Source organism: Manis javanica, chromosome 17, assembly GCF_040802235.1.
Source record: "Manis javanica isolate MJ-LG chromosome 17, MJ_LKY, whole genome shotgun sequence".
NCBI lineage: Eukaryota > Metazoa > Chordata > Mammalia > Pholidota > Manidae > Manis > Manis javanica.
The window spans coordinates 50,908,509-50,933,330 of record NC_133172.1 but is presented as its reverse complement, the minus strand read 5'-3'; the positions used below and the strand labels follow the sequence as shown (position 1 = coordinate 50,933,330).

General features: G+C 49.0%; 1 protein-coding gene across 6 annotated transcripts in view; it reads right to left on the bottom strand.

The window, feature by feature from the left end:
* The window catches only part of ZFHX3 (zinc finger homeobox 3), a 235,537-nt gene that overhangs the window by 38,291 nt on the left and 172,424 nt on the right, over positions 1-24,822 (bottom strand). For 5 of the 6 annotated variants that reach the window (XR_012126691.1, XM_073226009.1, XM_073226006.1 and 2 more), the window contains one exon: positions 6,514-6,621. Coding sequence is in view for 5 of the 6 variants with exons in the window: in XM_073226009.1 (XP_073082110.1) it covers positions 6,514-6,621 (108 nt within the window). In the remaining variant the exon portion in view is untranslated. The remainder of the gene's footprint in view (positions 1-6,513; positions 6,622-24,822) is intronic. The other variant, XM_073226007.1, reaches the window with a different exon arrangement.

The window sequence follows — 24,822 nt, the reverse complement described above, 5'->3', positions numbered from 1 at the left end:
AAGTAGATAATACTGGACCCAGGAAGAATATGAAAGTCTAATTAAAGTGCTTTGATATCCCATGAGAAAGGCACTGGGGCATTGTTTTAAAAATCATGACCATGATTCCAAAAACAAAGGTGCTTTGTCATTTGGTACAAAATTTAGGAATTGAAACAAAGTAAGGAAGATTAATGTGCAAAGATTCTTTGCAAGAATAAAAGGCAAATATATAAGGTATTTTCTATAGTGATGGAAAGGATTGCTTTTTAATCTGTATTTTCCCTGCCTTTTATTTATACTTGGATAACTCTCATTACACTGTACCTTAGTTATGTGATCACGATGACATCCTTTCTAAACAGTGAGTTCTTTTTTTTTTTTTGCTTTCCCTGTATCCGCCTTAGATATCTGCACAGAAGATACGTGCTCAGTTGGCGTGGTCTCTCTCTCTCTCTCTCTCTTATGTCCTACAATATAAATTCCCAAAGCCAAGACCTCTGAATTAATAAAATTCAGGTGAGTCCAGATATACACCACACCCTATATCTATTTTTGCTGGCCAACATAAAAATAGTTCAAATGGTTTGTTTTCAATTGTGAGACAGAATTCTGCCTGCAGTGACTTTAAGCAGCCAAGTTATCCTGAAAGTGGCCTGGAAAAAAAAGGAGGTGGGAGTGGAGGTGGGGGAGGGGAACAGTGGACTCTGGAAAAGCTAACACAGCCCCACAGTTCCCACCCGGGGGTGAAGATGTAAAACCCCAAACGACTTCTGCTGGCAAGACTGAACCACAAAGAGGCCATGTAAGCAGGCTCCCAGCATTCCCTCACACACACCCTGCTGCACAGACACATCTATGCTGGGGAACCGAGTACCAGGACACAGAGTTAGGACAGAATGATTGCTGTGTTGGCAGGGTGGTGGTGAAGAGCCTGGTTTCTAGACAACAGGCTTGAGACATAGGCAGCCACTCAGAGGCACCCACTGAGTCTCCCAGGACTCCTCCTTTAACATCCTCATTGCACGGGGGTCTGACAACAGCACGATGTGTCCCTGCAGCACAAGTCTACGTGACAGCATGTGGTCCTCTGATGCCCCAGCAAGTAAGGCAGCTCCGTACTGTCCAACCACGGGAGAAGCCTGTGGGGACCTATCTGAACTCTGGGTCTATGCTGCCTCAACCAATCGGAGACTAGGGAAACCCTTGGCAGTCTTCTGAATCCTGACTTTAGAAATTAATATTCTCCAAGATTCTGCACAACTGTACAACTGTCCCTCCTCCATTTATATTTTTAACGAGTTCCAGAACTGCAAGAACCCATTTAGTTCAATCCTGTCATTTTACAGACTTTGAAACTGAGGCCCAGAGGCCTGAGGTCATGCAGCCAACCTTTGTAGCAGAATCATGCCTCGAGCCCTGGGCTTCTGACTCCTAGTAGCCCCGTGCTTTTCCTAACAAATATTGCTTCCTCTCAGCACATACCTTATTTTGTCTTAATAGACTCAATTAAAAAAGAAAAAGGATTTCTTTAGTCCCTTTCCATTCTATGTCACAGATAAGATTTCAGGCACTAAGTTCCCCATACAATGGCATCCCTATTTATACAAAGCTGTGAACAACAGGGAGAACAGGGGGAGGGCCGGCACTGGACCTCCACCAGGCTGTGCCTGACCTGCTTTTATTCAGACTCAGTAATTAGAAAGGCTGTGGGTCTGTAGGAATTATTCATATGCAACAGCCATATACTATACATTTATGTTAAACATGTCAAATCCGATTGAAATCATGCCTGCCAGCACCGTATTCCATAAACACTTTTTCCCTAACAGTTGCCCAGCCCTTGCCAGCCCATTAATACCTCCTCTAATAGCAATCTTCCACAGATTCAAATCAGGGACGCTCCACTGCACTAATTGCTCTGTGTTAGGTGAGCATCATGGATTTAAAAAAATTAATAAAATAAAATCCCTTCAGGCCATTCCCCTGGAAAAACAACACTCAAACTACAATTCTAACTCAAAATTTTATGATACTATAAACATGGCCATCAGCAACTTCTGAAGCATGATCACACTGTCATGTTAAGTTGGGCCACTGCCCCATCTTTTTTTCTTTGTTTGTCTTTTAAAGCACCAGTACCCCTCCACCCCCACCCAGTCATCTTGTCTCAAATTAGCTTAACTAGACCCAGCTTAGTGCTCTGTGGCTGGAAACCATGGCGGTTACAGGATTTAAATAACCATCTTGCTATGATTCTTTGCCAAGAGTTCCATTTTTTCCCCCTAATTATTGGTGATAAAGCATCACATTAATTGTATATCGCTTAATTTATAGCAATTAATGGGTGATTGGATAATCATTGCATTAATTATTGTTCAGCTGCTGACACTGGGGGCTCTTCAATCTAGAACACACACTTTTAAATCCACGCTGCTGCAAGAGAACAAGAGATCACTTTCACATTTCAAAAGAGAAAACCACCGAGTTGGATGGTAGAAACGTCTGTGCATTAGGGCAGAGGCTTGGCTTGAAAGAACCTTCCGTGTATCCTCTGTTGGCCCACGAGAGTACTTTACATGTGCCTTGAGTAAATGGGCCCCCAAAGTGTTTACCAAAGGCTTGTGTATGTGCCAGCACCTGCCATCACGGAACCCAGGCTGGGGGCTGGTGTGTGACACTGGTCCCGGTTTTACGGACGAGACACCAAGGCTCCAGGAGGCCAAGGTCATCTGCTAACTGGTAGGCTTTCTAACCCCAAATCAGGAGAGTGCTTCCCACTTCACCAACCTGCCTTCGGAGACTGCGCATGATGCTGACTCACTGTGAGGCCTATTCATGACTGACAACCCCACTCATCTTGAACACAGAGGTGGCTGTCACATTAGTGTGACCCCTGTGCAAGAGTCCATACTTAGAACAGAGATGGAAACTAGAGCAGATGATTCCCCTGAAACTCCCATTGTGCAGAGATGGCACAGCATACTGGCAAGAGCTGGGGCTCTGCCCTCAGTTAGAGTTAGTGGTACAGCCAGCATGCAAATCTAAGTCCATCTGTATGTCTTCTGGCAACTTGTATCAGCTCTCCTGGGGTCAGTTTATTTATCTGCAAAATAGTGGGAGCAGGGAGGATGAGGATCAAATGAAATATGTATAAAGCAGCGCCACCCAACTCTTTCCATGTCTTGATGGACACAGAAAACGATGGCAAGTTCATAAAAACACAGCAAGTTGGAACTGATCCGGCTTCAGCAGCCCCCAGCTCCACTGGGCCAACACGGTGGCTGGGGCTCAGTACCCGTGCACCTGTGAACAGGTGCGACCTGCTAGGACAATGCCGAGCACAGAGTTAGAGCTTAATGTAGCCTTACTATCTGGCAAGTTATTACATCCAGGATGCATCCTTTCAGGGTTAGTTTTGCATCTTTTGAGTTTCTATAGCTGCACGGTCTAGTATTTAAATAGCCACATGTAGCTATTTTAAAAATTCATTAAAATTAAATTTAACTTTTATTCAGTTCCTCAGTGGTACAGCCACATTTCAAGTGCTCAACAGCCATATGTGGCTGGTGGCGACTATACTGAACAGCGTAGATACCGAACACTTTTATCGGCACAGGAAGTTCCCACGGGACAGCACTGATCCGCAGTAATACTGCTCTGATGGCTGTGGGAGTTGCTGAAATCCCCGTGGACTGTTACCTCCCCTGAAGGCGAGGCCTAGAATCTCATGGAACTTGGGAGCAGAGGAACACGGCCTAGTGCCCTGCATGTGGCAGGGACCCAGCCCCTGACTGTGGGACTGCTGCTGCCACGATTCAAATCACTATTTTCCTTTCTTGCTGCCACTCGAGGTAAAAGACCTGACATCTAAATAAAAGAAGCTCAATGAGGGTTACCAACGGACACCAAAAAGGAAATCTGGAGTTCCCATTCTAATAAAAGTAAATAACTAAAAAGTTTTAGTAAAGATTATCCATTCCTGCACAAACCTCCAAACTACATAATCAATAGCTGAGAAAATGCCAATTATTCAGGCCCATTTGAAATATTATTAATCTGCATCCTGAGCAGCCACTAATCAACAGTACACATTGTGAAATCACTATTTATTTATTTGCTGGGAGGAAGCACTCCCCATCACATTTAATCAGACAGGAACAGCTCAATTTAGGGAGTAAATGGAACAAATGCACTTTTTTTTATTCTTAAATGAAATACTAAGGATCCTAAAGCTGGTTCAGAAGAGGCTGCCGACACCTGTATCGATTCCAAGATCAAATTGGCCCGTACCTTGATAAAACCTGTCATTACACACTCAGACAATATAGACAAAATTATGCTTTGGGTCTAAAGAGGATCACTTGCAGGCATTAGGAAAGAATTTTTGCTTCTGTCTTTACTACTGTGCAAATGGCAAGGTGCACCTCTTGACTTATTCATTTATTCTCTCTGTGTCCGTCTTGTCTCTGCCTTTTGGAGATAAAGATTAAGTATGGCCTGTTGCTTAAATGAATGAAAAAGAGAAAGTAGAGTCTTATTAAAGACATTCGTTTTTATGGCGCTCATTTTAAGTCTTTCAGTGGGCTCCTGATGGTCTGGCAGGCCGCCGAGCATGCCACAGACACGCCCCACTGAGTGGCGAACACTTCCAGTGTGACTCGGTTGAACCGCCCTCAACAAAGCTTCCTGAAACCACCGAAAGTATTAGAGAAGAACATATAAAGTGCCTGGCACCCAGTAGGAGCTCCGTGAATGGCAGTTACTTTGTTATTTTCTTAGTGTTCTAGCACATAGAATGCAGGGAACATACGTGCCAAATATTTGCATGATCCCAATAAATCCTTTATGTTGTTCCCTCTCAGCCTCGCAAAATTCCCAGAAGCCACTACATGCTGCCCGGCAACAGTTCTGCATTCATACATGAGGACCCCAAGAGGAAATGCAACTAGCTGTCCTCATCTTCCTTAATTAACCTACTAAAAGTAACAACAGCAAAACCTTCCTAACACAGAACTTGACCGTATGCCAGGTACTGTTCTAAGTTTGTGCAGCCCCTACCTACGTACAGCAAACACTGGGATCTTGGTCCATGCAAAGCAACACAGGATGATCCTCCCCCGACACTCAAGGCCTTTGGGTCCGGGTATCTATTCCCTATTCTCTGGCCCTACCTTCTTCCTAGGGTGCTCGGCCCCATCCCCACAGCATTATCTCAAGCACACACCTCTGATACCATAAAGCCCAGGTCGAAAGGGGACGATAAGAGGCACGGACAGGAAAAGCCGCCAGTGTGCCTGTCCGTCCATTCAGCTGCACTGATGCTCTGTCCGTCTCCTAGGACACACTGAACAGGGGCACATAACCTACTCTGCCATATCTCGCCCGGTATTTGGGAACTGTTAATGCTGCCTCTCCAATTTCTCTTTTCCAGGCCGAACTGCCCCAATTTCTTCAGCCTCTTCTCAGAGGCAATATTTCTCAGCCTTCAGTCATTTTCACTGCTCTCCTCTGGCCTTACTCCAAGATTCTGTATCTTGTTTAAATAATGAAGCCAATGCTGAACATAATTTAGGAACAGTTGTGCCTGGAAAAGTAACAAAGGCCCCACCAATACAGACTCCAGAAGGTAAATATTTTCTCAAAAAAAAAAAAAAATCAAAGTATTATAATATCCATCATGGAAGGGAGTGAGAATTAGGTTGACCAAAAAATTATTTGTTGCTTGTCATAAAACCCCCTCTAATTGTTAGGGTTGTTTCTGGGAGACTCATCTGTCCCAATAGGTCCTCTTAGAAATGACTTTGCTCCTCTTCAAAACAGCCTCTGCTTTTCTTACTAGTCCCCTTATAGAATCCTATCATCACGAGAAACAGCCATTCTCTTCCTCTCAACACCAGCCTTTCCAGAAATATCGCTTCCTTTCCAGACTTTCTCACTTTCTTCTGCTTTTGGTAAGATGTCCCCCTGCCTGGCTGAACTGCTGCCCACCTCTGAGTGCGTGTCCGGGTGTGGGCACTCACCCGGGTGGCGGAGGAGGGCACAGGAACACGCAGAGCCCACCCAGGCCCCCAAACACAGGGTGAAGCCCCCCCTTCACTGCTGACTCCTTAGGCCAGGGGGACCCTGGTCAAGTTCCACATGGCGAATCCCTCCCTAGGGCTTGGAAGCAGGTGGGACGGGGACTTGGACCTTCAAAAGAGGAAGCGTCACATCAAGAAGAAAGCAGGGAAGGGCTGCTGAAGCAATGTGACCGCAGAGACCCGGAAGCACACGGCCAAATGCCTGGATGCTCGATAAGCAACATAGCTTTTGGGCCATTTGAGGAAAAAAACTTTAAAAACAATTGAATATAGTAAGAGAAGAATGAAGGTGACCACTCTAAAAAGCAAAAGCAAAATCCCTCTCCCCCAGGGACAGAGCCAGTGTGTAGTTTCTCGGAGTAGGCTGAGGATGCATCTGCTCGCTGTGACCTCGCGGTGACCTCGCTCCAGGGGAGGAGCATTAGGAGCCTGGGGCGGCTGCACACACTACCTGTCCACTTGCCCTGGTCCTTCTCGCCTCCACTCTCTTGGTCTTTAGCAAGCTCCTCCGGGTCAGCAGCTGCTTCACTGGGCCCTTCAACATCTTCAATGGCTTCTTCTGAAACAGAAAAGAAATAAAACGTCAAGGATTCCAAGTAGAGAGACGATGAGGGGCTCTTGGCTCCTACTCCAGACAATGACCAGCCACACAAAATGGATGCCGGGCTCTCCTCTTCCCAGTGGCCCCCGAGAGGCTGACTACACCATGCATACACCGGGGTCTGGGGAAGCATGGACTTTCCTTCCCTACTCATTGCTATGAGACATGTGCACATTTCCAGATGGGTTCTGAATGCCTCATTTGAACTTGTCTTATTGAAAAGCCAATTGTATTGAAGAAATAACTTCCTCTGACTTCCTGAAGTTACATGCAAGTCTTTTACACTTGAAAATGCACAAGAGGATCCACATGTTTGCTTCTTGCCCAGTTTCAACCCCAGTGCCTCCTGGCACTGACCTAGACTAGACGCAGTTGCTGACCCCTCAGAGGCCTTACAATGAATGCCCTGCATACATGCCAGCCTGCAGCGGGAATTTTTACAGTCATTCACAGTCTCAGGAGTCCCAGAATATCAGTGACATGATTTCATCAATGTGAAAGTTCTAGAAAACAAATGACAGGTGTGGACCTGCCCAGTCAGTGGCTAGAAGCTAGAACAACTGTAGAGAAGGGGGAAAGAATGGTACAGAATCATATACTTTTATTATGAAGTCATTCCATTCTTTAGCCACCACTGGTTTAAAACTAACCAGGGAAATCCTCTCCAGCTCAACATACAACTCTCTGGTCAAAGTAGAGGAATGGTCATTTCCAACAGTAGGTTTACCATGAGGTGAAAAGCTACCTGTCTAAGTGGGGAAGGAGAGGGCAAGACACTCTGAATGCAAGAGAAACTGCTCTCTTGTTTTTCTGGCCCTTTGGACCATTACCCAAAGATTCATTAAGAATGGGTGAAATGAATAAATAAGACAGGCAACCCAAGGTGGGTTAATGAGGAAATTATTAGACCGTGAAGAGCACACCTTCCTGGGTGTGGGAACATGAGAGCCCAGCCGCCCACATTTATCACCAGAGGCCAGCACCAGACCACATCCCCAGGGACCAGGTATCAGGGTCCAGTCTGCGACCACGGATGTGAGCTCTGTGTGTGTCCAGGGTCACCCTCTGTCCCTCCAACTGCAGCTCCACGTTTGTATATTTCAAGGTGTAATATCCTCCAAGTTGCCAGAAAAATCGCTTCTGAATTTCATCTTACAAAGGATGTAAAAGGAGCTCAAAGTAAGTTGACCTCAGAGCATTTATAAAACACTTGAGCAAGAAAGCATCTATTTAGAGTCAGATTTTCCCAATCCTTTCCGCAAAGACAATGGAAGTCCAAGGACTGGAAAACTGAACTAGGGGTCAGGGAACATTCTTCATTAATCACCAAGAGGGAATTTATGAGGCAGTCGCGGGGCACATGGATGAAATAAGAGAGTGCTTATTTTCATCTTCAACTAAGAGGCTTCCACATAGAATTTCTATGTCTCCTTTTCGCCTCATTGCGTGGCAAAGTTAACGTCATGTCTCCCCACACCCACTGTAGTTCAAACAGAGAAAAATCAGGCGACCATGGTCTGAAGGCAATCAGATAAACAGCGCCATATTAATACTATACATCATTCAGAAGAGAAAGAAAAAATTTATATACAAGTGTTAGTGGAGCAATAACAAGCAAGTTACACAGTATGATATATGTCCCATCTTAATTAAGTCCAGGCAGGATTTCAATGCACATTTTTAGGCTTTTGATAAAATTGTTCAACACTGTAATTATAAAATCCATCTCTGAATGGTGATACCAGCATTCAGTCAATATTATTAAATTGGGTCTACCCAAAGCAGCTAGGTCTCTTAAAATACACTCATTTGCTCCAGTACATGCGGTGATACAAAATATCTGCAGTACTATTACATTAATCAAATTTGATCATGCAAAAAGATGGGCAACAGCCCCGCGCCCCTCCTCTCCGGCACACACATACATTATCACCTTAGATGGGGACAGTCTGACACCCACCAAAGAAGGCACCCTGATGTGGTAAGGAACAGTGTCTGAAGGTGCTTCTCTGCGGAGGAGGGAAGGGATTTACTCACTGGGAGGCATCTCCAAGACCAGCCCCTCTCTTCTGTGCATGATGTGGGCCACAGCTATCCACCCAGCAGTTAAGAACTCAGTCACTCTGTCACTGACTCGATTCTTTGAGCTTCTGTCCAAACAGAAGGTAGAGACTGTGCGGAACCGAGGACTAAGCGCATCACTGGTGCCGGGAGCAACGGAACTCTACATGCTTTGTGAGTATTCCTGGAAACTGCATTCTATGAGCCTACTTGGTACTGTTTCCTCCCTTCCTGCCGACTACAAGCAGAAAAATGAAGTCAACTGAGTGCCAACAAGAGGCTAGGCAATAAAGGTTAATTCAGGAACTCATTTTGCTTCGCTCTTATTTTTAAGATTTAAAAATTGAGTCCTTTTTGAGTTCGGTAGGCTTAATATTGTCATTTGTCACTCATTCACTAAAAAGCTGCCATGTGCTTGGCGGAAGATGGAATTATTAAGAAACTCCTGGACAAGCCAGCTTCCTTCACAAGCAGATCAGGGTCGTTCACTCCTGGCTAAAAAGTAGGTCCCGGGTCAGCCCCAGCAGGCACTTCCCTGCAGTTCCACCTGTGACCTACAGGTGTCGCCCTCTGCATGGCGAGGCCTGGAAGGGCAGCTAGCCGCTGGAGGCAGACACTGTCTGGGCTGCCTAAACTGAGCATGTGGAAATAACATACGTCTTCAAGTGAACTGTCTGGTCCTCGGGAAATAAAATAGGACATTCATAAGCAGTTACACCATCTGTCTTTATAGCATCATCATCAACAGCAAGAGGAAAAACAGCTCTTTAAAATGGATGAAGGCTCAGGCTGACAGTAACCAGAAAACTGAGCTCTGAATACCAATAAAGGTAGAGAAATGATTAAAAAACAGACATACCAACTATGAATTTGCCTGGACAGCTCAGCCCACAATGCTTTGCAGGTGGGTTATGTGTCACTGGTCCTAGAAGTCTATAGAGCAACACCCTTTACTAAGACCAGGGCCTGATCTCCCCGCACTGCAGACGTGCGGGGACCAGGGGTACGACGGCACCCAGCTCTGGATCGGAGAGCTGCTTCTGCACTCTGAGTGCCTGGGCTGCTGATCTAGCCCTAGCTCCTTTTAGCAATGCAGATCTGATATCCACGTGCTGATGGAACACACAGCAGAGGGGAGGTGTTTTCCCTGTAGATCACAGATTGCATTTCCCTCCATGAAGTCAATGGCGACTGGCTGGGGTCATCACAGAAGCCAGTTCCCCTCATATAGTATCAACTGCTGACAGATGGTGGGAACAAGAGAATGTGATGGACTGAAAATCTGGGTTTACCTGGAAAATCCTGTCAGTCCCTCAGATGATGAGGTAGCTTTCTTTCATCAAGACACACGACACCATTCTGAAGGCTCAAACAGACAAATCACCACCATCTTCTCCCCAAAGAAGTCTAGTTCTATTTCAGAACCCAACCAGAACACTCAGAAACACCTTTGCAGGGCACAGCCAGGATCTGGCAGAGTCCCCTGGGTTGCCAGTTCTGGGCAGGAGGCTGCAGGTTCACTGCATCCCAGACAGCAGGCCTGCTGTTTAGAAGACCACAGATAAAGGGGCTCTAACACCCCCCACAGAAGCCCACTTCCAGAATATGTTCCACAGTAGCCCTCAAACGAGGGCACCCCCCTGCCCTGTTAGGATGTATTTTCACGTCAAAAGGTGAGGTAAGTGGAAGCCAACGCTGAATAACTGTGAGATCTTCCTGGTGTCTCCTCTGCCTTCATCTTCCATGTAAAGCGGCTGAGGGCCTTTGAACATCTATTTCCATCACCACCTCCTTTGTGCAAAATGCCTCCTTCAGGCAGCACCTACTGGCACTCGGGCCAAAGCCAACCTGCTTACATCACTCATTGTGCCAGGTTAAGGGCAGGGCCCTCAGGTGTAAGAACCTCAGCAGGTAAATATATTCTGAAAGGGAGGGGTCCATAGGGTGGCTTAGGGTTGCGGGGTGACCATACCACAGATCCAGAAAATTTCCCTTCAACCAAGGTGATTTTGTTTACCACAAATGCAATTGTTCTCTTAACACCATATATGCACCATGTTGGCGAAGGTGGCAGCAAGATTTCCCAATCTGTGGTGGAGTCTGCTCCCAGAGGAGGTGCATGTGCCAACTGACACACTCCTGGGGATTTGCAACACTTGTATGAACAACTTGGAAATTGGTTTGTGCAAAGAGCACCAGGCGGCAGCAAAAACAGGGGCGGCAGCTTCATGAAGTCAGCACTCAGCGTGGCCACGTACACTCCCCCAGCTTGTTCCCCGAGAAACCTACCAGTTGCTAAAAGAGGATGCTGTTCACCCAGTAACTGGAGCAGAGTGTCGTGAAGGAAGGGGAGTCAATCAATAATTAAGACTAGTCCCTCTGTTCCTAACTCTTAAGAGGATAATGTAGATTAATTCAAACCTTCCCCCAAACCTGACAAAGCCCCCACAGTGCTAGATGTGATAGAAATTTGGAAATTCTCCTAAGAAGCAGGGTGTCTGTACTCAAGGATCTCAGGCGATTGTTACTTAAATAATACACCAATTGGGATCCCTGAAGAATGAAACTGTTCTTTCCTTTTTCTTTGGGGGGAGTAATGTTTGAGGGTGGGGGTGAAATAAAGTGCGTTTGCCTGTCGGCAGGCTCAAGAGCTGAGAAACATTAGCTGTCATGAACCACAATCAAATCAGGTTTGAAATATTTAGCAGTGGCTTGGAAAATGCGGTGGTGCAGCTCTGACAGGCAAGCTGCACAGACACCCACTTTCCATTATAATGGAAATACCAGGCCTGCTCTGAATATGTATAACCCAGAAAAATGTATTGATTTTTCATTCGGCATTAAAAAAATGAAATAGCCTGCAGCTGTCAAAAGCCTTTTGTTAAAAGCTCATCTTTCCTGGAATGAGGTTTACCAGAAACAAGTTTTAATTGTATGTAGGACCTCTTCTTTGAAAAACAAAATAACCAATCTGCTTACTTTAAAGATAGGGTTAAAGCTTTTGCTTTCCCCATTTTCAGCCGAATTAACCCAGGACTACCACCCAAGCAGGCAGGAAAGGCCGGGCACACTCTGACCAGCAGGAATGACAAGGAGGGTGGTGACCACTTTTGCTTGGGTCTTTGGTGGGGAGGAGGGACTCCATGACTGTGTCTTGTCCCCTCTGGTTCCCATAACTCCTGCGTAGGTGCTGGACTCTTGGCTTCAGACTCATTGTAGGACACCCTGACCAACCCGCTGCCCTCTCAAAGCACTGGGTGGCTCAACTGGGAAATGAGGGCGGAACACCCCAGCGTGCCCAATCCTTGTGGCTTTCTGTTATCCACAGGAAACCTGTAATGGCTATACTTCTTCAATAGAATATGCATGTTTTATTTTGCAAATAGAGGTCACATCAAATCTCACAATATAAAAGATGACTACTAAAGTCTAGACCACTTACTCTGAATATGATCCAGTGCATTACAATTCTGCTACAATAAAAATGTGTAACAGTATATGATCTGCGATACGGATGGACAGACAATCCTGTTGATCCAAGCCTAACACCCCTAGTCTGATCTTCCCTCTCCAGGCCAGGAAGGAAGAGGTGAATGGTGGCAACATTGTGGCTGCACCCATGTGGGTGGGCCACTAATTGTGCCATTCTCCCTTTGTGACGTCCTGGCACAACAATCTCACTGAATGGTGACCACTAGTCTACCAGTGAGTGACTTTATATGTGCCCTGACAGTGATACCCAGACCCGGGATGCAATACTTTACTTTGCAACATTCCTGAATATACTTTCTCAAACATTTAGTCCATAGTGTCTTCCCAGCCCTGACAGTGTGGCTGGAAACTGCCTGATATGTTGCTTGGAGTGGTTAGGTTTTCTGGGTGGCCATACCGCAGCCCCAGAAATTTCCCTTCAGTCGAGGTGGGTTTGCTTCCCACAAATGCAAATTGTTCTCTCAACGCCCCTTATGCTTAGCATCTTAGTAAAGGCGACTGCATGTTCTCATGCTTATTAAACATGGAAGAAGGAACTTACAAATCTGTGTGGAAGTTCTTCCTGGGTAGTCATCTGTTATTTTTAATTGCGAGCAAAGTTTATCCATTCCACTTTCCACTTATTAACAGGGTAGAGATTAATTGAGGAAAATGATGAAATCACAAGATGAGGGTCCCAGGATCCCCATCAACACTGGTGAGTGGAACATTCTGAGATAAAACTATCAGAGTCTAGGCAGGAAACCTTAAGGGGTGAAGAATGAGGGCAGGGGGTGTGCGGAGTTGGGGTGGAGGGTGGGCAGGGCCCCCAAGCCTGGAGCATTCATTTGTCTGAAGGGTAGTATTTCCTTACTTTCTTAGGACAGGATGCCATGTGTTTTCAATGGATATGGGAACCCCATGTGTTAACAGAGCCCAGGGTGCTGTGCAAAAAGTATGCTCTCCACATGGCTGACAGGAGAAATGGCCCCCCATCCCCACCACCTGCCTGACCCCTCTAAAATCTCTCTCTACAGTAGGCCCCCTCGCTCTGTGTTTGAGGGACGGAAAGGCAGAGGCAGGTTTCCTCCTCCAGGTCGCCCTTGTCCTCAGCATTTTCCGTGTTTTCACCAGGCTCAGCTGTCTGCCGGGCTGGGCCCGCTTGGCCAGGGCACTTCCCCACGAGCTGGAGTGGATGGTTGGGGCAGCCTGGTGCTCCAACGTGGAATTCCCTGCCCTAGCGTCATTTTGTTCAAAATGTGGCCAAACTGCTAACCAGTTGTTTTAAACACATCTGCCTTCTCGAGAATGACGCCTATGAGAACAGACTTCAGTCCTCTGAGAGGTAAGAAGATGCAAGTGGAAGGGGGGTACCAGCCCACCCTCCGCGTCCAGGGACAAGCTCTTCCGCATGTGGACCCTGTAAGTCATCACTTAACCACAAGGATTCTTTTTACCAGGACGTGTTCATTTACAAATACACCCTGGGGCCACAGCACCCGGGTTTCTAGACGGAGCCTGAAAGGGGAGGAGGCCTGCCCGCCTTCCACGGGCCGCCAGGGAAGGCTCTGCAACAAAGGCCTCGTGGAAGGGACTTGGCCTCCCCACTGCCCCCACCCCACAGGCCCTGCCTTTTGGCACCAGGCTAAAAGAATCAACACTCTGAAGGCAACTGTGGGTATTATTAAAATGACTAATTGGAGAATAGAGACCATTTATGCTTTTGTATATTTGAAGATCTTGCCACTGTTTACAGAAACGAGAAAAATGGGGATTGTGCAGCACAGAGGATCCTGGGCAGGCCGGGCCGGGCTGCAGCCCGCATGTTCAGCCCTGCTGGGTAAAGGGGGGCTGCTGGACAAGCAGGCAAGGCCGGGGCGCCTCTCCGTTTGCTTTTTACTTAACTTCGCCTCCCACCTGAGCGCAGACAGGTTAGAGCATGTTACGGGTCTGAAGCAGCCGCAGCCCGCGTAGGCCTCCCAGAGAAAGGTTCCCACTCTGAGCTGTCCTCCTGGGACAACAGCGCAGAAGTGAAAAATGCTGCCGTTATGTGGCGAGGGATGGGCGCTGCCACGTTTCACCCCAGGGGCAAGGCTGCTCGGGCATTTGAACAGTGTGTCAAAACCACGTAGAATTAAGGGGGTGGATAGGGGTCAAGAGAGGAGAGAAAGGGAGGAAACGCCCGGAGCCAGTATGGCAACAAGTTCCATTTATCTGTGTTCTCAGCAGAGGCACCTGGTTGCCCCCTGCAGAGGTGCAGAAAGGATAAAAGTGGATGTACGGTGGCAATGCACGATGGGACCAACTATGCCGCTGACTCGCCCGGTGGCCATTCACAGGAAGATTTTTATTTTTAAATAAATGGAAGATGTGTTTTTCAGTTTGTAAAATACAAACCCCCCAACCCTGAAGGGGTTCTGGAATCCACACTGAACAAGAAACCCGGCTACGTCCCGGAGCTCCAAAGTAAACCAGCTTCACTGGGGGCTGCTCCGCTCGGAGCCCCGCAGGGCCTGGACTGGTGCTGGTACATTCACACGGGAGAGGTAAAAAAGGCAAATTCCCCATGCATGTCTGTAGCAGAGCGTGATGTGATTGTGTTGTCATTTATGGGAAATAATCGCAGGCCCATCTCTCCCCTTCCCCCCCATTTTCCAGTCCAAATAACCATGAAAAATTACACTTCCATGTCAGGGCGACGACAAAGGAGGTGTGCTCTCTGGGAGCTCAGAGGGTCTGCAGGGGTTTTTCCTTCCTTTGGACAGAAACTACCTTCAATTGTACTTCATGTAAAATGTGATCTAACAAATGCATTTTGACAAGATCCTTTCTCTTTTTCTCTGTTCTTTCAAATGGTAGTTTGCACAGTTTAACATCACACCACACTGGAATGTTCTGGAAAGAAGCAGCATGCAAAACAGAAGGTCCTTGAGACCCAGAAGGGTCTTTTCCCCTCTGTAGAAAACAAAGCAGTGGAGAAAAAAATAATGATTCTAACTCAGTAGCTACTGAGAGAGAGAAGAGGAGGGGAGAGAGTAAACAGAAATGTCTTAACAGCGCATTGATAGGCAAAGTGACAAAAGCCGGTTAGTAGGAGGAGGGTCTTGATGGATGAAGAAGGGGCCTCATCTGCTTGCTCGTCAGAGCAAGCCACTTTGAGGATCTGGAAGCATCCCCTAAGGTATCTGAATGTGCATGACCTAGGGGGTCATGGTGGGGGTGAGGAGGGGAAGCCTCATTGGTGGGGTCCCACTCCCCTCCGAGTGCCCCCTCCACAATAGAAAGGGGCATATTTCAACCAAACAGAGCTGCCTGAAAGCTTTTTAGCATTCCAGGTGTGAGGCCTGAGCAGTCCCTACAAGCATCTGTCTTTCAGTAATACCCAGTTTGAAATAAACACTGCCAGGCCTCTACGGTTGGAGGAGAGAAGACAAGACAGATAAACACACATGAGTGATAGAAAGAGTGTAAATAAGGAAAAAAAATTAACAGTTTCCATTAAAGACGACTGGTATCACCTTCTGAGTCAACACTGACTTGAGAGATTTGGGGCTTAATGAAAAAAAAAAAAAAAGAAATCTATGATGTGCTTCCTAATTTATTTATTTTTAACCAGAAAGTACTGAAAATACACGGATGAAAAAAAGTCAAGGAAGGGGCTGTGAGTGTACTTCAGCTTTTCTCTACAAATGAAGGGGTATGGAAAATGAACAGGATGACCGGAAGCAATATTCCCGGATGGTGATTAGACCCTAATGGGTATGAGTGAAACCTCGTGGGGTGGCTCTCGTAACGGGAACACGCGCTGACGGATGCATCTGTACGGGAACGACACCAAGGGAAGGAAAGGCAGAGGAAGCCAGGAGGACCTGAGCCCTTTACAGTGCTGGGGAGACACGGTTTGACGATGCCCAATGGGATGATGGAATTATTTGGAGTGAGGATAAGCAAAAAAAATAAAAACAAAAAAAATGAAAAGAGTAAGAGGCGAACATTTTGTTTCAGGCCATTGAAATGAACAGCACACAACTGAGAAAAATAAACCCATGACTCCTGGGGTCTGACTCACACGACGACACCTATGAGGGACTCGAATCCCCAGTTGCACTGCACTTATGCTCACAGGGTCTGAAGGGTCCCTAGACTACTAGGGAAACAGCTTTACCCCGTGAAGCTCAGAATGCATGCAGAGGTATTGGTCTACTCCCACCAGTGGACAGCACAGTGAGAGGCTGACTGTCAATGAGCTTCATTTTGCGTGATCACAAGCCACTTGTATGCACAGCTGGTAAAACAAGCTGATTCATAAAAACAAAGCACAAACAAAGGCTTATATTTTCTAAACCAAATCCGGGGAAACAGACATCAGGCCAACTTGAGGCGATGCTGCAACCAGAAAAGTACTGGCTAACCCGGTTCTCCCTTGGCTGGACCGAAGTGTGCACAAAGGCCACTGCATAGGCAGTGGAGCTGCACATTCTAAGACGCAACGCTGGACACACATGTGAACCCAGGATGTGGCCTCGAACAGTCTGTGTTCATCTCCAAGCCCACTGGGGAGTCTCCGGGTGCATACCACACATTCATTGCCTGGCGCAAGCAGAGAAGCCTCTGCTGGGAGCATTTACAGTTACATTTAAGGGTACATCTACACGGGGAAAGTAAAAAGCCGAGCCATTCTCCAAATTCATCAAGTCCCCAAATATGCTTCATTTCAGTCTGGAATATCCAGGCAGCTGAAGCAATGTATTTTAGTTAACATTGCCTAGGAAACTGCAAAGAAAGTGAGACTGGAAGCTGAGGTCCAGAGAAAATCCAAAGGTTTATGTTCAAGAGCTTTCCTGTATTAATGGAAGAAAAAGCACATAGAGCTGCTATGTTGCTGCCATTTTTAACATGCACCTTGTATAGCTTCTCTGTACAAAGGGAGCCCAGTGGGAGAACAAAAATTACTGGACCTTCTTCCTCCATTTTTTAAATTTCCAAAATCATGCCAGTGGTTGAATACGAAGCCTCTGTATTTTTAAAATTCAGATCCTGTACGATGAAATGCTCTTTTTCAAGGATATAACAAAAATGCCATCGCCACCCCCATTATCTGCACTCCCCCCACCCTTTCACAGTGATTTTAGGTACAGCAACACGGGCTTACATGTCCCAGAGCTACAGGCTGTATCTTAGTCTCAGCACTGTCTGCACCTACTTCTCTTTTCCTCCTGTAAGGTGTTTCTGAGATCTAAGAACTTAAATTCTCCACTTACACCCATGTTCCTTAATGGGGGGAACAATTGAAAACAATGAATACATGAAACTGCAGAGCAAGAAAATGCTGCCATGAGCAGAGAAAGTAATCAAGGATCTATCTGGGCAGGAAGTGTGATTGAGAGACACAGCATTGGTGCTGGACAGCTGGGGGTACGGGATCTACAGGAATTTGTAGCACACACTTACACTTTAAAGAAAAAAATGTTTGGATGTATAAATTCTTTTGTATGCACACTACACCTAGGGTAAGGTGACCCAAACGAGGGTCCCGGAAGGAGAATGAGGGGCAGTGGCCATGGGGGGAACAAGTGGTCACAGTGACACTTATGCAATGAGACAAGCCGGGGACAGAGGAATGGGCCATCTGGAGGATGAAGCCGGGCACCTGCTCCCTGGATGCTGGCTCCTCAGGAAAATGCCTTAAGTAAAGCTGTGATACAGAGGCGAGCACATTCCAACAGTGGTACCAGAGTTGTTCAGAGCCAATACCTAGTTTTTCTTTGCATTTTGAGACAAAAGGCATGGCATGGATAAAAATAGGCTCACCAAGACCAGGATAACTTAGAAACCGGCCCCCAGGAACCCAGACACCGTGTTTCCAGGCTAACAGTACCCTGCTAGCTTCCTGCTCAGTGGCAACGTGGTACCCAAAATAAAACCACCATGTTTAGAGACAGGACAAGCCACAGCACTCTCCCCCTCTCTCATACTTACACACACACACACACACACACACACACACACACACACACACACACACACTCTCTCTCTCTCTCTCACTCTCTCTCTCTCTCTCTCTCTCTCCTCCCCCCCCCTCATCCCGCAACTTCATGCTCTTTCTGGAAGGGGGCTCCTAGAAGCACTGCTTCCAAACAGCTCGAGGCAGTGCCTGTCATACATATTCTAGATCCAGGGTGAGGAGTCGCAGCCCGAATCCCTGCCACAGGGAACTAGCAAAAGCCAAGTAATTGCTTTTTCCCCTTCCACTAATAAGCTTTTCAGCAGAGGAAGAATTCAGCTTCCTGTAGTCAACAGGCCCTTTTTTCCCTGCCTCTCCTTGCTCCAAATAATCTAAAGTGACTGCAATTTCAGTCCTGGCTCTCCAGCATTCAGCACCACCGGCTGGGGTCAGAGGGTGTCAAGTGAGGGCTCTCCATCTCCTTTCTACTCTGCCTTCACGCCACCCGTGCTTCTTTGTAACCGAGGCAGCCTGCCTCCCCAGCCTGGCCATTATGTGCATCGCCAGCCCACTGCTCTTGCCGACTCCAGCCAGGATTCCAGGAAATGTTTAAGGCCCAGAAAACACTGGGGGAGGGAAAAAAATATCTCTTCGCTGCAAACAACTGATTGGTAATGACCAGCATCAGATGCTCTGGTGGCCTGAGCCACTAATTTCCCGGTTTGGAGAAAATGCATTGCAGTCGACATTCTTTTTTGCGTGGTGGTTAAACTGTGTGGCTGCTTATGTGGTTTTGGGTTTAGTTTTATGCAAATGACTTTGGTTCCTAAATTCGTGAGATCTTGCTACGTATTCATGGCGTTGCTAACGTCAAGTGTGGCTTCTGTCGAATCAGCAGCGTTGGACCTGCTCCGGAGAGCTCGGCCCCACCCCCTCCTCTGCTGTCTCCCACCCACATGAATGAAATGGGATTTCAATTCAGAAGGGCAGCACCAGTGCGTCCCTCCTCGGTCTTCCTGATGTAAGGCGAGCAAACAAATGGACAAAGGGAGAGGGCTCAATGGACAGCCAGACAGGCGAGTGAAGGGGGCGAGGAGCCAGCTGTTCCTGTCCCTGTCCCTCGGAGTGGACCAACAGGGAGGACATCCAAATGAGAGAGGCCTGCCTATTTCTGGAAAAGCTGCTCTGAGCAGAGGAAAGAGGCAGGTCTGGAAAGATGCTGCTTAGTGGGCTGACAGCCAGTGCCCATGAGGTTCTGGAAGGGAAGGAGAGAAGCGGAGATGCACCGGGGGGACGGGGGGATGGACGTATGTCCTCTGGCCCCACCCCATGCCCAGAGGAGGTGGGCACTCGCTCCTGGCCACAGCCAGGCCTGTGATAGGAATTTATTTCCCTCAATTAGGTGCTCCAGGCCCCAGTCTCAGTCCATCAGCACAGCACAGCCAAGTCAATGAAAGGCTCCTTAATGAAGTAATGACATGCATGGGGGTGGCCAGCACCTGCCCACTGGGCCACGGCCGACCAGCCTGGAGTGGGGCCACACTGGCTCTCTGACCCCCGAGCCTCATGTCAGGTCATCCCTGACCAGCAGCAGGAGCCTGTGGCCAGGGTGGTGTCTCCTCTGACCCAATCACAAATGCCCTGACGCAAAGAGAAGAAGGAAGCGACTGACAAAGCGGGACAAAACACTGGCCGCTCCCCTTTCCTCCTGCCTGGGTGATCCTTCACTGCCAGGAGCAGATGTGAGGGTGTGGGCCACCAGAGGCCTTGCAAGCAGAGAGGGATGGGACATGCAAAGGCCCAAAGGGGGAGCGGGCTGGCCTGCTGAAGGAACAGCAGGTGCAGGGACAGAAGGGGGCTGGCAGGTCTTGGGGAGCAAGGACCTGTCAGGCCAGAGGCACTGTGACACACGAGGGTCTTCTGCGATCAGAGCAAGGCTTCTCATTGGCACCCCTTCGTGGCCTGGCCACCCTGCATTGCCTGGTAAGCAGAACATGCGACGGACTGTGGTCCCCTCCTGACAGGGCGTGGGACCTGGGGGACACCTGCACAGCCTGACACAGCTGCCCAGGTGGGGCTTCCCACAGAAAGGTGCTTAAGTTCTCTAACGTGTATGTGCAGTATATAAATCCAGGTGTAGATCCAATCTCCCTGAGCTTTCCCCTTTTCTGGGTGTGTGAGGGGGAGCAGACCTTCAGGTAAAGAAATGTAAAGAGGGGAGGAGTACACTGCAGCGTGTTGGCGGTTCTGACACCCAGGCACCAGAAGGACCCCTCTGACCATCACGGTCCAAAGCATCGCCCCATGAAGCTGCGCGGCACCACCAGGGCTGGGCTGTAGGGCCCTGGGCTCAGAAGGGCCGCAACTCCAACCCAGAATTCTGTCCCTGGCCATTCTGCACATCCCTTCTCTGGAACTGTACTGCCCTTTCACATACATGAATTTCAACACAGTTTGCAAACTATAGGGCTACATGACCTGGGCAGGCTGCTATTTTAATGTTCACTCTTCCTGGTACAAGATGAATTTGGAGTGTGGGGGAGGGGGCTTTATTTTTCTTGAACGGACTGTTGTGGAAAGACTGTTCCACTTGACACTACGTACGACGTGTCTCCCCCTAGCGACACACACACCTTCCTGCTGCTCGCACTACCGCCCTCCACCGTCTGGGAACTGCAGGCAGGTAGCTCGGGACAGGCGGACAGGCTTCACCTGCCTCTTCAGACAGCATTTGGCCCCAGTCCTCAGACCAGTTGCCTCAAAATCCCTGGGGCCCCCGGGACAGAGAAAATGGGCAAATCCCCAAGCGTCCTGGGTTTTGTTATTACACATTCATGGGTGAACCTGGAGCACCAGCAGGGCAGCTGGTCCATCCCCCATTTCCGTGGCCAGGAGATAAGAGGAGCTGGATCTGAGCCGGGAGGGAGAGGGGGAGGGAGGGGGCCCCTTCCAGGCCTGCTGGGGATCCGTGGGGGCACCCAGGACTGGCCCAGGGAGGCGAGGCCCAAGGCCAGGGCAGGGGCAGGAAGGCGTGAAGCAGGGGATATAGGTGGTGGGCGAGGGGGCAAAGGCCAGGAAATGGGAATGAACGCACCAGGGCACGAAATGGGTCAAACCCATCCCAGACTCAAGGAACTATTCCTGCAGGTCTCCACGGGGATCGCAAGCCTGAGGAGGAGGCTGGGTCAAGGGAATCGTCCCGCGTTTGCCCTTTCATTCCATTCAGGTCAGCAGGAGGACTGCATTTTGGGGAAGGGACAGGAACAACCACTGGAGCCTTAACTTGGCTGCTGCCTTTTACAGTACGCTTCCCAGAGCAAACTGCCCCAAGACTTCATCCATCACCAAAAAAGGCAGCTGTAAAGACACTCAGGGCCAGCCCCGCCCCGGCAGCCACCCTCCCCTCCACTCGTGGGGGGGCGGCGACCCAGGCCTGTACTAATCGCTCTGTGGATGGTGTGCGGTGAGGGGGCCACTCCCAGTGCTGAGCAGTTCGGAACTTCCCAAATCATTAACCTTTCTCAGAGCGCATTGTGCTGGGAGGTGCTCCCTCTGCAGCCTATTCAGGAGCCCTATTGATCTGCCGCACACTCGGTGCCTTCAAAGTTGTTTATGATCAATATGCAAATTGCCCATGGCATTGATCTAGTATTAATTTTCAATTAGGGAATCCACAAGGGGTCTCTGAGGGTCAATACCTAACAATGCAAAGGGAACTCCACTGAGGAGTATCGGGCCTGCTGCTGCTAACAGCTCCCCAAGCCTCCTTCTCGGTGGTCCCAGGTCCTGGGGGCTGTCACCTTCGCCCCGGCTCCTTCCGCTGCCTCCCAGGCTGGGTCTGCGGCTGCCGCCCTGTGACTCCCTCCCCGCGGCCCCCTCCCCAGCCAGTGCCACAGGCACACTCCCTGGCCTGCCCCTGCGTCAGGACGTCCTCGGGACCGATGCCCCAGGACATGCCTCCACGCCTCCCCGTGCCACACCCAGACCCAGGACCACTCTCTCCCCCAGCTCCCCAACCACACATACCTTTTTCCTCCCTCTCTCCCTCGCCCTCGTTTCTGCTTAGTCATGGAACGTCACCTTGGCACGCTGCCACAGCTGGAGCTGGCGAGCTGCACGGTCCCCAGAAATCTCAGGCAGTCAGGCAGAGCCGCCGGGCTGCCAGGTTATGCTTGGCAAACACCCCACTGATGTCATTTCAAAAAACCAAGGGGGGAGGAAAAAGGCACAGCTTCAAATCATCTGTTTCTCCTTCTTCTAGCAAAATTTTTCTTCCTAATGAAACATGGGCTGGGGGGCCATGGGGGGAGTTAATCACTTTACCGCTCGCTCGTGGTTTCTAGCAGAGGCCTCGGCCCCCTCCAGGAGCACAGGGCAGTGCATGGGAGCCACCGCGAGGGTGTCCCTGGGGACAGCATGCCCAGCTGGGACTGCAGTGACCCGGGAACTCAGCCGTTCCATTACAGCCCCTAACAGGCCCTGAGAGATCCATGTGGGAAAGCTGTGCTGCCAAAGGAGTCGGCAGAGAGGGGCACCGCCCGCTCTCCCCTAGGAAGGTATGGGGGCAGATGAGCAGGGCCCAGCAGGGACTCCATCTGCTCCCTCACTCTGCCAGGGGCTCGGAATGCAACGTGTATTCTTCACTGTCTCCACCTGGAATACCCCCCCCACCGAGTCTCAGGCTCTCTCAGATCCTGTGATCCTGCTTGAAGACCCAGCTCCTCACCAGACGGGGCGGTTGCCTGCCCACTTTTGGCACTGCCATTCACGGCGCAAACCTGCGCATTAGCCACCCAGGCTAATTGGTTTATGGATAACATTAATTACTATGTTGCTCATTAATGGATGAAATCTTTATTGGTGCCATTGATCAGTAGACTTGTTAGCTGGCCTCCTAACCAATGGCGGATATAACAAGCTCTCTTATTGGCATATCAATTAATGCAATCAATTCCTAGCCAGCGGCTGCCATTCGTGTTCCTGGTTGTTCAGGGGCGGGAGGCAGGGCCATGTTAAGCATGCCTTTACTTAGAGCTCGCAGTTCTCACCTGATTTCCAGGTGGTGTCTCTGTCACTTGGGGCTCATTCATCAAAAAAAAAAAAAATCACACCTACTTTTTCATTTGAAAACCACCTTTCTGTGTTCTATTGGGGGTAAAAGTGTTAGACTCTATCAGGATATATAAGCTATAAGGAAAAGCGGGAGTTCTGGGGACTGTGACAGCAAACAGGATTGGGGGCATTGGGAGATGAGTTGAGCCTAGGCACTGATGGAAATGATTCCATCCTGACTGGCCTCTGGCCAAATTTCAGGCAATGAAGGGACCCGCCTGAAAACACAAACCGTAGTCATCAACTCTCTGCCCACCCAGGGAAGCCTTCCCAGGCCCCAGCTTCCCTGGTCCACAGTCACATCTGCTGACCACACCTAACTCAGTGCCTCCAACCAGTCGCCCTGCAGAAAAACTCACCTGCCCATCTTCAAGCCCCACCTCCTGTATGGGAAAGGACTTGTCACACTAGGGACCACCACCTCACTACCACTACCACCTGCCCCGTAAATCTACGCATACAAGCAGCACGCAGGTATTTGCTGAAACGCATGCAATAAACTGGCTTGACAGCACTTGTATCATAGTAAAGGCACAGCTGGGAAAACATTTTCTCTGGGCAGCTCTGTGTCTTTAGGTAGGCTGCTTTGGGAAAGGCTTAGGGACTGGGGGTGTGGGTGGGCCCACAGAATCATGTATTTAGAGGCTGGACCCTGCCAATGACTAGCAAACACCACGGCATCAACCCTACAGCACAGGGGACAAACTGTCGGACCTGTGGCTTCGGGAGGGTATGCAGGGAATGCCCGAGCCCCACGCGTGGATTGACTGGAGCTTGCCCCAAAAAGGGAGCAGCTTGAAAAATTATTCCAGATCTGTTTCTAAAAGCCAAAAATAAATTAGATTTGAAAAGGGAAGAAAATCACTACTCCACTCGGCAGTGCTCGTGCTATTAATAAACTTTGCAAGCACACACACTGAACTGGAGGGGAGAGAGTGCAAGCAAGAAGAACTGGTGGAAAGCAGGTGGGGGTGGGAAAGAACGCGGCTCTGGTAGGGCGGTGACAGCGCAGGCGGTGACTGAGGCTGCGCACGGCTTAGGGGCGCAGTTCTCGGCATCTGAAAGCACAGCTTGGGGGGCTTGTAGGATCACCAGGAGAAATATTTCCTCTCACACATAAATAGAAAGTGACATTATCCTACATGGACCATCAGTTCTTCCATATTCACAGGACAGAGGCGAGTCCTGAAGGCAGGGGCCAGAGAGAGATGGGCCGGCCGAGGCCGACAGACAGCAGGGGGACGAGGGGCAAGCGGGCCTCGGAGGGGAGGCCAAGAACTCCTCAGCCTGTGGAGGCACTCTTTACACGAACAAAAGCCGTACACAGTGATCGTCCGCTGCTAGCGACAAGGACGTACCCAGACAAGGGGCCCTTCATCAGCCACTCAATACCACAGTGATTTTTCCAGCAAGGGCAGCCTCGGGCTCTTCCGACGGCTAGAGTCCCAGTGGATTTCTAGGGCAGAGTTCTTACAGAACAATGGAGTCCGAACCGCTCTCTGGGGAACCTGGTAAATTCTGATTCCAATTTCATCTTAAACTGCTTATTAAACATTGGCTGTTATTTCTAA